Here is a 13506-nt window from a genome sequence, read left to right as displayed (position 1 = left end):
AATACGGCATTATCGTGTTCAGAGGTACAAGGCCTCTTTAATGTGTGTAACGTTTTGGAAACCAGTAAAAACAATATTATTGTTATGAAGTATAATTTTTATGCTAATGTTAATAAGCTAACTGACCGTTATTTTATCATTAACATTTCCTAACTAACGCAAGGTGAGGTTAAAACTTCAACAATCTCTTACAAGAAAACATATATGATTTTTAAGGTTGACAGGAAAAAAACTGACTATGACGATGTGAACGGTGCCTTATCACAGATCCAACATTGGTTTAATGTAAATAATTTGGTTTTGAATACTCAAAAAACAAAATGTGTAGTTTTTACCCTACCCAACATTAGGAAGCAAAATTATAATATATCTTTTAGCGGTGGCCCGCTTGATGTAGCCGATACTACCGTGTTCTTGGGAATAGAATTGGATTCCAGACTTCAGTGGAGTCCCCATTTGTCGTCCCTAACAGGGAGACTCAGCTCCGCAGCATACGATATTGATACCGCTCGTTTAGTTTATTTTGGTTATTTTCACAGTATTATGTCATATGGCATATTACTTTGGGGTAACGCTGCAGACATTGAATCTGTCTTTATTTTACAAAAGAGAGCAATTCGGTTTATTTATAATCTTGGAGCTAGAGACTCTCTTCGGGATGTTTTTAACAGAGTAGGAATACTCACTGTTGCGTCGCAATATATTTACAACAATATCATGTATATTCACAGTAACATTGATAACTTTGATAAAATCAGTGATAATCATTGTATATGCACTAGAAGTAAGGATAAGCTTATAACGCCAAGTTTCCGACTCCGCAAAGTCAATAAATCTTTCTTGGGGCAAGGTATCCATTTCTATAATAAAATTCCACAGACATTTTTAACTTTGCCGTCTCGTAAATTCAAATCGTTTTTAAAAAATACATTGGTGAAAAAGGCGTATTATTCGATACAAGATTTTGTAGATGATAAAAAAGCATGGAATTAATACCTGTTGATTTCCAGGCAGGATATATTAATTTAATAATTGTATTAACTTAAAAATTAACTAACATGACTGTATTTTTTTAAATGTTGAAAAAGAGTAACTACTGAGTTTCTTGCCGGTTCTTCTCGGTAGAATCTACTTTCCGAACCGGTGGTAGCTTCACTTAACTGTTAAATGAAGATTCAAAAGTGCTTGTAAAAGCCCCCTTGAATAAAGTATACTTTGATTTTGATTTTTTTTGATCATCCATACACAATGACGCTGTAAGACTAAGAACTAAGAAGTTATGTCCCTTGTGCCTGTAGTTATACTGGCTCACTCACCCTTCAAACCGGAACACAACAATACTGAGTAGTATTATTTGGCGGTAGAATAACTGATGAGTGGGTGGTACCTACCCAGACGGGCTTGCACAAAGCCCTACCACCAAGAAAATAAGTTAAAATTAAAACCAAAAATCATTAATTATTACCAAAGTGACAAAAATTTTACCATCACATATAGGAATTGTAGTATTAAAAGAATACTTACCAGCTGTATCTGAAGTTGTGGTGGACCAGCAGCAGGTTCTCTTGAAGAACCTCTGAATTGCACCACTCAGACGCAGCGCGTAGGAACCATACACTAATGGATTCATGCAGGAGTTGGAAACTGCCATCGCAAACAACAGGTCTTGGACTTGAGGAGACACGCGAGACGCTGAATCTCTATCCACCATGTACCTAAACAAAGCATTAATAATAATAAATATTTCAGGTATATAATCTAATCCAAACATAAACATACATACATCAAAAATAAGTAAAAATGAGCTGAGATGGCCCAGTGGTTAGAACGCGTGCATCTTAACCGATGATTGCGGGTTCAAACCCAGGCGTACTATTGAATATTCATGTGCTTAATTTGTGTTTATAATTCATCTCGTACTCGGCGGTGAAGGATAATATCGCGAGGAAAGCTGCATCCGTCTAATTTCATCGAAAATTTGCCACATGTGCATTCCGCCAACCCGCATTGGAACATCGTGGTGTAATATGTTCCAAACACTCTCCTTAATGGAAGAGGAGGCCTTATCTCAGCAGTGGGAAATGGCTGTTACTTTTTTTTCACTTTTTACTTTTATTGATCCCGCAACAATACATCAAATATCGAAAAAAGGTTTACCTAGATCGTCAACTATAGTAGTAAAAATAGAATAAGTATTGCCAGAATAGATTCTTTGCCCAAATAAAGTTGTCTGTCTGTCTTGTTGCTGACAATAGCAAAGAAGTCACGGACTCTCGTAGTAGTAAAGATTTAATGATTGCAGAAACGCGACTGATACATCAGTTAATTAATATCTATTAGCGTATTTACAATTTGTCGATATTCATATCCTATCATATCATATCAATTTTATTGTGTTGTTGTTATTTTTAAAGAGCCTTTAAACGCAGCCCATATGTCGGCCCCATCGCTACACGCTAAATTAAAAAAAAAATGGTACCGAAGTGTCGGACTGTTTGATAGAATTACCAACAAATTCATGAATTTTAATTGCTGAAATGATAGAAGGTTTAGTAAGAATATAATTAAAATAGCAATACCAAACAAATTTAAATCTAGTTCATATTTAAGTGTTTCAAAAGCAATATTGCTACAATACAATACCAGCAGACGTGACTATTTGATAATTATTGAAAGAATTATAAATTATACAATATCAACAAATAAATATGAAATAAAATAAAAACATAAATATTTAGATTTATATGTAAATCAAATAATTTACACCAGGGAGTAGACAGGCGGAGGGGTATAGCATAAATAAAAATTTTAACAAAAAGAAAAACCGACTTCAAACAAAACACTATTTTAAAACAAATAAAAATGCACTAAAAAGTAATAATAATAATTGTCTATTTAAAATATTTTTTAGAGTCCTCCTAGGTAAAATGAAATGAAAAATATTACACTACTTAAAAGTCAATTTACGATTATATAATGCAGTTATAGTTATTGTTATATTTGGAGCCGGCGTCAGCCACGGGCACAAGCCTCAACAATCAAAAGAAAGAAGCGATACGAGCCCCTTGATTAACCCAGTATATTATCGTATAAAAGGTAATTTGTAAGAAATATATTATAGGGATATACTATAGGGTTTTCTTGGCTGACACCGACTCCAAATATAGCAATAATTATAACTACATTATATAATCGTAAATTGACTTTTAAGTAGTGTAATATTTTTCATTTCATTTTACCTAGGAGGACTCTAAAAAATATTTTAAATAGACAATTATTATTATTACTTTTTAGTGCATTTTTATTTGTTTTAACCTTCCTCGGTTCTTCAAATACAATGTACACTTGAGGCCTTCGGGTCATATTGACCCGATGGCAAAAATATGGAGTAATTGTTTTTAATTAAATACAAAATCTAATATTTAAATCATAATATTTTTAAATCATATTTATTAAATACGAATAAAATCACATTAAACGATTATATTATACTTATATTGCTCATTATCTTGGCAACACGAAAGGCACAAAACTTCAGAATGTTTTGGACATATTATGTATTTCTTACATTTTTTACAGATTTTTGAAGATTTTACATCTTTCGAAGGTGGACATACACTGCACCTTTTCCTTTTATTGGAACTCTGAGTAGTTGAAGTATTAGTTGTCTCGGTAACATCTGACTGTATTCGTACTTCATAGTACTAATTCCCGTGAAGCATTTGTCCGAAGAAGAGTTTGCCTACGCTCGATGTGATCATTTACCAATCCCATGTCTAATTTCTCTAGAAACTGTCTCCAGTCTGGATGGGTGTCACAGTATAATAAGAAAGCATAGAAACATGAAATATCAATCATATTATGAACAATTGGCCACCCCTTCTTGTTATTCGTTTACAACTATAGGCCGATACCATTTTATCTAGAAAGTCAACAGCACCTTTTCTTGTCCATGACCATTTTTGGTTTCTTCTGCTCTGAATGATGTATTTCTATTTTTTTGTGATTTATGCTCAACAGAATTACATTTTTATTTTTTTTAGGAATTTACGAAATGAGAACCATTTTTGAATTGAATGCAACAGTAGATGAAAACACAGGTTTAGGATAATTCTCCATTTCACTAATTATTTTATCTTCAGAATTTATATCGTAGTTTAGGATTTGCGAAATCAGAGAATTAGTCAAATTGTGAACCATTTCAAATAGTAGCGGAATACGTCCGATCCAAACAACAAATGAATCAAATAAAAATAGTCGTCTCACGAAACTAATGTAATGTAACCGAATGCAAATGTAAACAAATATTTTTCTCAATTTACTTTCAACAATAACACTATCAGTGATGATTGAGGTTTGACTAATATTTATAAATTGTAACTATATCCTTAGAATTCAACAAAGCATTCTTGTTAACGAACACGGGCTTTTCTGACCCGAGGGTTTTTTTCATACTCGGGTATTATTGACCCGAGGAACCTAAGATGGAAAAAACTTATTCTAGCTAAGATAAGAGACTTTTCTATAATTTTACAGTACTTATATAGAGTGAATACATAATTAATAATTGTCCTGAAGTCTTAATAAATTATATTAAAAATTACAACTTTTATTGCCAGTTAAACATCAGATTCGGGTCAATATGACCCGAAGAACCGAGGAAGGTTAAAATAGTGTTTTGTTTGAAGTCGGTTTTTCTTTTTGTTAAAATTTTTATTTATTTTTTGATTTTAAGTGAAGCTTATGTAGACTAACTATTTTTGCTTAATATGGATAGATTAAGCGTGTCTTTAATATGAATCAGAAATAACTTCGGGGTCAATTTCAAAAGAAATTTTTGAATAAAGCAAAAATACACTTTCGAAATGTGGTTTTAATACGTCATGCGGCATAAACTACAAGGTACCACCCTCGAAAGAGTTGTAATCGACCGCAATAAAAAATCTTTGCAAAAGAGTTATTCGTATGCTATATCGTACATCATATGACATCACATCATATACACAAAATTTGATTAAAGACAGTAAGAAATTCTGCCCCAAATCGCACCCTAACTGTAAGTCGTTTAGGAGTTCCGTCAATACATAGTATAAAACAAAGTCGCTTTCTCTGTCCCTATATATTTAAAACTACGCAACGGATTTTGATGCGGTTTTTTTTAATAGATAGTGTTATTCAAGGGGAAGGTTTGTGTATATAATAAATGGACAGTATAGTAAAGAAACACTGACAATTTTAGAAGTTTGCAATGTGATGTCGTAAATAAACAAATTCTTTAGTATATTTAGTATCAGTATTGCACCCGTGAGAAGTCGGGGCGGGTCGCTAGTTGATTATAATATTCGATTATGACAATTACATGAACATAACCACGTTCCGGAAGGTGATTCAAATATCCAAGTAACCCATAAATAAAAGATTCGACCGAGTATTGCTAACTTGCTCCTCAGAATTGTTCCGTTCCCTCCCGTTCCCTTAATTTGTGATGGATCCTATGCACAGAACCCTACCAAACTTTCACCAAACTACCCTTAAAGTATATCCTTTATAATAAAAAAAGAATCATCAAAATTGTGCTAGCCAATTTTGAGTTATTCACCGATTTATCGCGCACATACATAATGCAAATTTAAGACTTATGTCGTTTTCATACGGATACCATCATCGGAAAAAAATAAAAAAAAAATGGGACCCCACGGAAAGCACTACCTTTCAAACAAAAAAAAAATTATCAAAATCGGTCCACCCAGTAAAAAGTTATGAGGTAACAAACATAAAAAAAAAAAAAAAAATACAGACGAATTGATAACCTCCTCCTTTTTGAAGTCGGTTGAAAAGAAGGGAGCGCCATGTCATTTGTTGGGACGGCATACGTGTTCATTTAAGTTAAATGTTTTGAACCCAAGATCGTAATATCAAAGCTCAATTCGCAATGATTAATTTGTATAATTAGACAACTAAGCCACTGGTATAATTAGTCACTAGTAGTACAAGGAATATATATAAATAAATTAATATATCAATGTGCATGTGTGTGGAATCTAAGATGATTCTACTCACTAACCGTTTTACAAGAAATATATCTTCAACTATAATTATATTTACGAGAAGTGGTAATTATGTAGTACCAGTATACAACAAAATTAGATCAGATCATAAAGGGAAAGTTTTATTATTACAAGTACTTGAACAGCCTTTGTATCGTTAAGTGTTTTACTCAGGTAAGACTTACCTATACGGATAAACTTAAAAGCAAAACCTTGTATAGGTAAGTAGAAAATTTTAGAAGAATTATTACAGTATATGGAAGTATATTATAATTTTCAACACAGATTTTTTATATTTTATTTCATTGTCAATTCATCAGGGCTCAGACCAATCAGACATTGGAAGTTAAGGTGCTATATTGTGTGTGTATTTTCATTGGCTCACTTACTTCAAACCGAAACATAACGATACAAAGTATAGTTGTTATAACCCTTGCGTATCCGCAGGGAACTAGAACTGCCCCTTTTTTTTTTTTTTTTTTTTTTTTTTTTTTTTTCTCGCTGGAAAAACGCGTTACGCGCTTCCCCCACGTGATGGAAAGTGGGGGGGTGTGTGGGACTCCCCGGAACCCTGGACGCCGAGTGCGCCCAAGTACGCCGGGTTTACCCACTAAAAAACCAGCGGTACCCTCTCCGTCTTTCGATGGACGCCACGGGATCGCTTACGCATGCTACCGTGACGCCCTGACGGTCGGCCCACCTATGCGGGCCTCTAACACCTAGGGGTGATTCCCGGGGTACTGGGACCCCCCTAGTCCCTGCGGCGCCTATTGAGGCGGTGGGAGAAGGTGCGCGTAGCGCCTTTTCCTCCTCCCCGGTCGTCTTCTGCGGAGCGAGTCAGCGGCGGCACTCTCTTCCCGCTCCCGCTCCGCGGCTTCCTTCTGCGACATGACACTTTCGCAGAAGGAGCGCATCTCTGACCAGCACATCTCGCTACCGAGCATGGCGTTGATGATGCTCGGCAGCGAAAGGTCTCCGCCCATAGTCGCCGCAAGGGTGTGCCTCTGGGGCCCCCACGCAGCACACTCGTACAGGGTGTGGTACGCCGAATCCACTGGCGCACCACACTCGTGGCAGCAGGGTGACTCCTCCCGCCGCGCTATCCCGTGCAGGTACTTACCGAAGCATCCGTGTCCAGTAAGTACCTGCGTCATTCTGTACGACAGTGTGCCGTACTTCCTCTCGACCCAGCGACTCAAGTGGGGACGGATCGCCTCCACTGTCGCTAGGCCCGCCGTGGGTGACCCCAGATCTTCCTGCCATCGGACGATCAGGGCTTGCTGGGCTAGAGCCCTGATCCGCCCGATCTCCGCCGACCCTGGACGTTCGCCGCGGTCCCTCGCCTCGACTCGGAACCGGTACACCTCCGCGAGCACCTCCGCCTGGAGCTCCCAGGGCGGATCGCCCGCGAGAAGTGTCGCCGCAGTCCACGACACCGTACGGTACCCTCTGATGCCTCTCACCGCTATGACCCTCTGCGGCTTGCGCAGCAGGGCCCGATTTTTAGTGGTGAGGGCATCTATCCAGATCGGGGCACCGTAAAGCGCCATCGACCTCACTACGCCGGAATAGAGACGCCGGCATAGTGACCCCGGCCCCCCCACATTCGGAAGGAGGCGACCAAGAGCGGCGGCGGCGTTGATGAGCCTCGGGCCGAGTTGGATAAAATGCTGCCCGAAGCTCCATCGACTGTCCAGGATCAGGCCCAGATACTTCATCTGGGCCTGCACCTTGATCACCGTCCCGTGGACGGTGATACTCGCACCTCGTGGGGGTCCTTTCCGTGGACCGTGGAAGAGGAGGGCCTCCGTTTTGGATATGGAGACCCTCAAGCCCAGCATTTCCATGCGGTCCACGGTGAGAGCCGTTCCGACTTCGGCGAGGCGAGCCGCCTCCCGGAAGTCCCGCCCAATCGCCGTGACGAGGGTGTCGTCAGCGTAACACAACACCCCCATCCCGGGAAGGACGGGAGCCCGCAGGAGCCAGTCGAAACCGACATTCCACAGAATTGGGCCGAGAACCGACCCCTGTGGAACGCCGCAGCTCACTCGATGCCGGATGAGCCTCCCATCGACCCCCGCCCAGAGGATCTCCCTGTCCTGGAGGTACGCCTCCAACAGCTTCCTGAGATAGGACGGCACCTCATGGTATCGAAGTGCCTCCCGTATAGTCTCAAAGGGGAGACTGTTGAAGGCGTTAGCCACGTCGAGCGAAACCGCCAAAACGACTTGCCCCTGGGCCACCGCTTCCGTGGTCCGAGTCTTCAGGGCGTCCAGGGCGTCGACCGTCGACCGGCCTGCCCTGAACCCGTACTGAGCCTGCGAGAGACCCGGACCGACCTCCTCGAGGTGCTGAACGAGACGGGCTGCGAGGATCTTCTCGAAGAGTTTTCCAGTCTCGTTCAGCAGCACGATTGGCCTGTATGCCGAAGGGGAATCCAACGGCCGACCTTCCTTCGGCAACAGGACCAACTTCCCTTCTTTCCAAGGCTTCGGAAACTGTCCACTGCACAGACACTCGTCAAACAGCTCCCGAAGCCTTGCACCTAGGTATTCCAGGGCGTCGCATAGAACACGCCCAGGAACCCCGTCCGGACCCGGCGCCGTCTTCTTGGCCTTCAAGCGACCGAGGGCCATCTCCATTTCCCGCTCCGTGATCAATGGTGAAGCCACTGCGTCTTCGGTCACGGAGCTGGGGGCCATCTGTAGAGGGACATGCTCGCCTGGGTGGGGAAACAGTTCCCCGACCAGGCGCAGAAGGAGTTCCGGCGGCAGCGTCTCGGTGAGAGGGGCGCCTTGGGTGCGGAACTTCCCGCGCACACCGCGGTACTGACACGGGTCTCGATTGAGACCCGCCAGAAGCTCCTCCCTGGCCTCCTCTTTAGCCTTCCTTATCGCCAGCTGTAGATCTTTTTTCAACTGGCGATAAATGTCTAGCAACTGTCCCTCCAGATCCGTGTCAAGGCCGTTGCGCCTTCGACAGCGGACATAGGCCCTCCGCGCCCGGCAGCACGTCGCCCGAAGGTCGGCGATTTCGGGCGACCACCAATAGACGTGCCGGCGCTTTACTCTGCGCCGGGTCCGAGGCATGGCCGCATCACAGATCTTCTTGAGTGAACTGCGCATACGGCCCGCCAGTTCCTCTGCGTTTGCGCCCTCCCTCCTTCCTGTGGAACCCCACCGCTGCACGATGGCGGCCTCCTTGACCAGCTCTCGATCGACCTGGCCGAGAGACCATCTCGGCAGCGTGGTCGGCACCCTCTGGGGTTCCGCCGGCCTGCGAGAGGTGGAGATCTCAAATCGGATGTAGCGGTGATCCGATAGAGTCTCCGCCTCCTCCTCTACTCTCCAGTTCCGCACTATGCGAGCCACCACAGGGGTGGCAAACGATACGTCCACCACGGAACCCCCCTGTTGGCGAACGCAGGTGTGAACCTGCCCCCTGTTGAGAAGGGACAGGTTGGAGAGCAGGGCCCACACTTGAACGGCACTCCCTCGCGGATTCGTGGCGGGGTTGCCCCAGGCACGCGACTTCGCATTTAAGTCACCGAGAACCAGTGTTGGTTTCGGTGACTGCCTGGCCACCGCAGCTCTGACAAAGCCGAGATATGTCTCGAACTCAGCCAGGCTGCGGTTAGGGGAGAAGTACGTACCGACGATGACGTACTTCCCCCATCCCACCACTACGTAGCCCGAGCCCCTCTCGATGAGTGAGAGGGGGGGCCCCGTTCCACTCCTCGCGAGGACCGCCACGGTGCCGTCCACGTCCCCTACCCAATGAGTTAAGGGAGGAACGTAATAGGGCTCGCAGGCCACAGCCAGGTCAATCCCCCACTCCGCCATGAACTGCAGCAGTAGATCCTGAGCCCCGGCGCAGTGGTTGAGATTAGTCTGAAGGAAGCTGAAGTCGGTACTCATGTTGACATTGCAGCTTCCTCCTCGGCCTGGCGCCGTCCGACGTTGTTGGTGGTCTGGGTAGCGAGGACCACCTTACCTTTCGTGATGGGGGGGTTACATTCTTTCGACCCCATCACGTGCCCGGAGGGCTTTCCGGCTTCTGCGCACACCGCGCAGCGCAGCTTCCCGGTGCATTCAGCCGATTTATGACCTTCAACGCCGCACCGGAAGCAAAGGCTCCCTCGATCCGCATTGAATGGGCATAATATCCTTGTATGGCCAAGGCCCATGCACTTGTAGCAGCGCAAAGGGCGCTGCTCTAGCACGCATACCCTGGCCGAGCTCCACCCAACCAAGAGACGACCGGCGTCAGACAGTTTCTTCGCCGCAGCTATTGGACATGTCACGCGGACCATACCCATGTAACCGGGCCCACGCGCAATCTCTCCACATCTTAGCTCTTCAATGGCGCAATGCCCCTCGCGGGCGACTGCGGCGATAATCTTATCTTTGGTGACGGAGTCATCTAGCCCCGTCACCTTAATGTCCACTTTTTTTACGGAATGAACGACGCTGGCCACCCCATCCAACACTGTGCGGAGCTTATCGGCTAGTTTTTCTGCCTGGTTCAACTGTGCTCTTGGCAGCTCCAGCACCCTGGCTCCCGTCGCGGAGCGTCGGACTTTTAGACCTCCATTGATGCCGAGTTCTTGCAGCTTAATGCCTTGCTCAGCGCGCTCCAAGACCTGAGCATATGTGACACCTTTCTGCTCCGCTTCTGGCTGCAGCGTAACCACTACTGCAGCTGTACGAGGAGCAGTCAGCTTAGGCTTGGCCGCTTGAGGTGTCTTAAGCACCGTGTTCGCGACCGTGGCATTTGTTCCAGCCGGAGAGTGAGCCTGTTTCCCCTTCTTCCCCTTTTTTACTACAGTGGACCAGGACATTTCCTGGACCACCTGAGGCGGAATTGTCTCCGACTCGAGCGAGGCGCTTGAACAGCCAGCAACAGGTGCCGGTGGGGCAGCTGGTGGAACCCGCTTAGGTAGGGGTGCAGAAGTCAGCGGTGGAGCCGAATTGACTGCCTGCGCTCGGGACACAGCAATTTGCTGTGCTGATTCCCGCCTCTTATCAGCAGCTAATGGTGGGCGCTGTATTTTAGCCGGAGGAAGGCGTTCCTCCAATTCGGCAAATCGGGCGTTAATCATAACGCCTATCGACGATATAATTGAGGCTTTTATATTCTCCACCGCCATAGCATCCTGTGCAGAGCTGGTGGATGCCTCACTGACCACAGCGACCTTGGACCGCATCTCCGCAAAATCGCGACGGTGAGCCTTCACCTCGGCCTTGAGGCTATCCACCTCTTTGCGCAGGCGTCCATTATCAGCGCGGAGCTTTCGAGTCTCCTCGGCTTCCGTCCGAGACGCTAAGGCATCTACAATGGCCTGTAGTGCAGCCGCCGACTCCCTCAGCTTTTTGCCAAATCCTCCTTTTAAGTTGGAGGACTTTTGTGCCACCTCCAAAAAACTAGAACTGCCCCTACATTTGCCAACAATATACAAGAATTGTTTATTTATGTACATTTGACATGTTAAATTGAGCTGAGATGGCCCAGTGGTTAGAACACGTGCATCTTAACCGATGATTGCGGGTTAAAACTCAGGCAAGCACCACTATATACATATATATGGGCTTTATTTGTACTTATAATTCATCTCGTGCTTAGAGGTGAAGGAAAACATCGTGAGGCAATCTGCATGTGTCTAATTTCATCGAAATTCTGCCACAGGTGCATTCCACAAACCAGCATTGGAACAGCGTGGTGGAATATGTTCCAAACCCTCTCCGTAATGGAAGAGGAGTTATCCCAGCAGTGGGAAATTTACAGGCTGTTACTTTACTTTACTTTTTTTTTACTTCATGTTAAATTAATTTAAAACGCAAGATGTTAAGGTGCACTTTTTTATTAGAAACAAATATGAGGGTTGTTTCAATTACTTTCACATTTATAATACTAATATTGTAAATGTGAAAGTAACTATGTCTGTCTGACGCTCTTTCAGGACCAAACCGCTGAACCGAAATTGATTAAAGTCTGGTGAGAAGAAAACTTAAACTCCAAGAAAAGACATAGGCTACTTCCTTACTTAACATAGTATGATCACCAACACTAAGACACGAGCAAACGAGACAAGCAGGAAGATATATATTATTAAAATTATATAAAATTTATTTTTACTCGATTTAAATATCTTAGTAAACTTTTGTGTTCTGACATAAGTTATCTAATAAATTGATGAAATCGTATTTATTCTACGCCACGAACGTTTTAGCAATTGTAATATCCGATTAGCAAATTACAAATGTTTGAAACGATTTGGAAATTCCATCACACGATCTGTTCTGACCTTGAATCTGCATAATTAATAATAATCATAGCGAGTAAATCAAGTAATACATTCATCAATAAACTAAACAAACTTTTGTATCGTAACAAAGAATCATGGAATTCATCATTAGAGAAAGTGTACTATGCTTGTGTTTTCAATTCAAGTAGGAAATAATTGTTATTTGAACTCATTTTAATGTTGTTTTAAATAAATGTGTATATATATAAATATATAACCGTAAAATTGTAAATAAATGCAGTAGGATTGTCAATATACTGCTTACAATTAAAATAAATTAGGTAGTTTATAATCTATTAAAATTAATTATTTAAAAATCGAACGTGACTAAAACTTTATACCGTATCAAATTTGTATTCGTTTTTTAAAATACAATCTATGCACATTATAATATAGGCACCGTGCGTAGCGATGACTCTGCCATCTCGTGACTCATATTCAAAACTTTTACCCTCAATTTCAGAAATTCTACTGTCAAACAACGGAAAATATTTCTGAATTATAGTGTTAATTTTTGATAATTTGAGCTATCAAAATGTATTGTTGTATTTCTGGATGCCGTAATACATCCAAAAACAATTTAAAGGGTGTAAAATTTAACTATTTCCCTACTAATAGTACTCACATGCCATTGCTTAGGTATAAAAGAGTGAAATGGATAAATGCAGTTATAAAACACACGTAAGTATACCTTCAATTATTTAAAAAGTACTATTTGATTTTATTTATATAAAAATCACCAATTTTGTGTAACTGTTATGGAAGACAGTTTAATTTTCGTCGATCGTTGAATCTAACCTATAACCGTTGTTTCTTTTAGTAGACATCCAAATAACTGGTTCCCATCTAAAAATACCACCATCTGCAGCGCCCATTTTACTGGCATTAGAAAATCCGAAAATCCACAACACCCCTCGAATGTACCTACAATTTTTCCTGGTGAAAAAATATAAAAAACTTGGATCAAAAAATTCAAAGATTTGAAAGACACCAACGAATGCAAGCTGTATCAGTAAAAGAAGATAACTATAAGATCATTGTTAATTGGTAAAAAACCATGTTTTATAATTTTGATCATTGTAAAATCATGTTTACAGACTTGACAGCTGCCAGCCTGCCACCAATGTGTCTGGGAAGTTTCTTTTTTTACTCGCA

General features: G+C 42.6%; 1 protein-coding gene across 1 annotated transcript in view; it reads right to left on the bottom strand.

Annotated features, from left to right (window-relative positions):
• LOC124534925 (adipokinetic hormone/corazonin-related peptide receptor variant I-like) overlaps positions 1-13506 on the bottom strand; it is a 205682-nt gene that overhangs the window by 59924 nt on the left and 132252 nt on the right. The window contains exon 6 of the mRNA XM_047110968.1: positions 1525-1715. Within this exon, the coding sequence (XP_046966924.1) occupies positions 1525-1715 (191 nt within the window). The remainder of the gene's footprint in view (positions 1-1524; positions 1716-13506) is intronic.

The sequence above is a fragment of the Vanessa cardui genome, chromosome 13 (genome assembly GCF_905220365.1).
Source record: "Vanessa cardui chromosome 13, ilVanCard2.1, whole genome shotgun sequence".
In the NCBI taxonomy this organism is placed as follows: Eukaryota; Metazoa; Arthropoda; class Insecta; order Lepidoptera; family Nymphalidae; genus Vanessa; species Vanessa cardui.
This window is presented reverse-complemented; position numbering and strand designations above follow the sequence as displayed.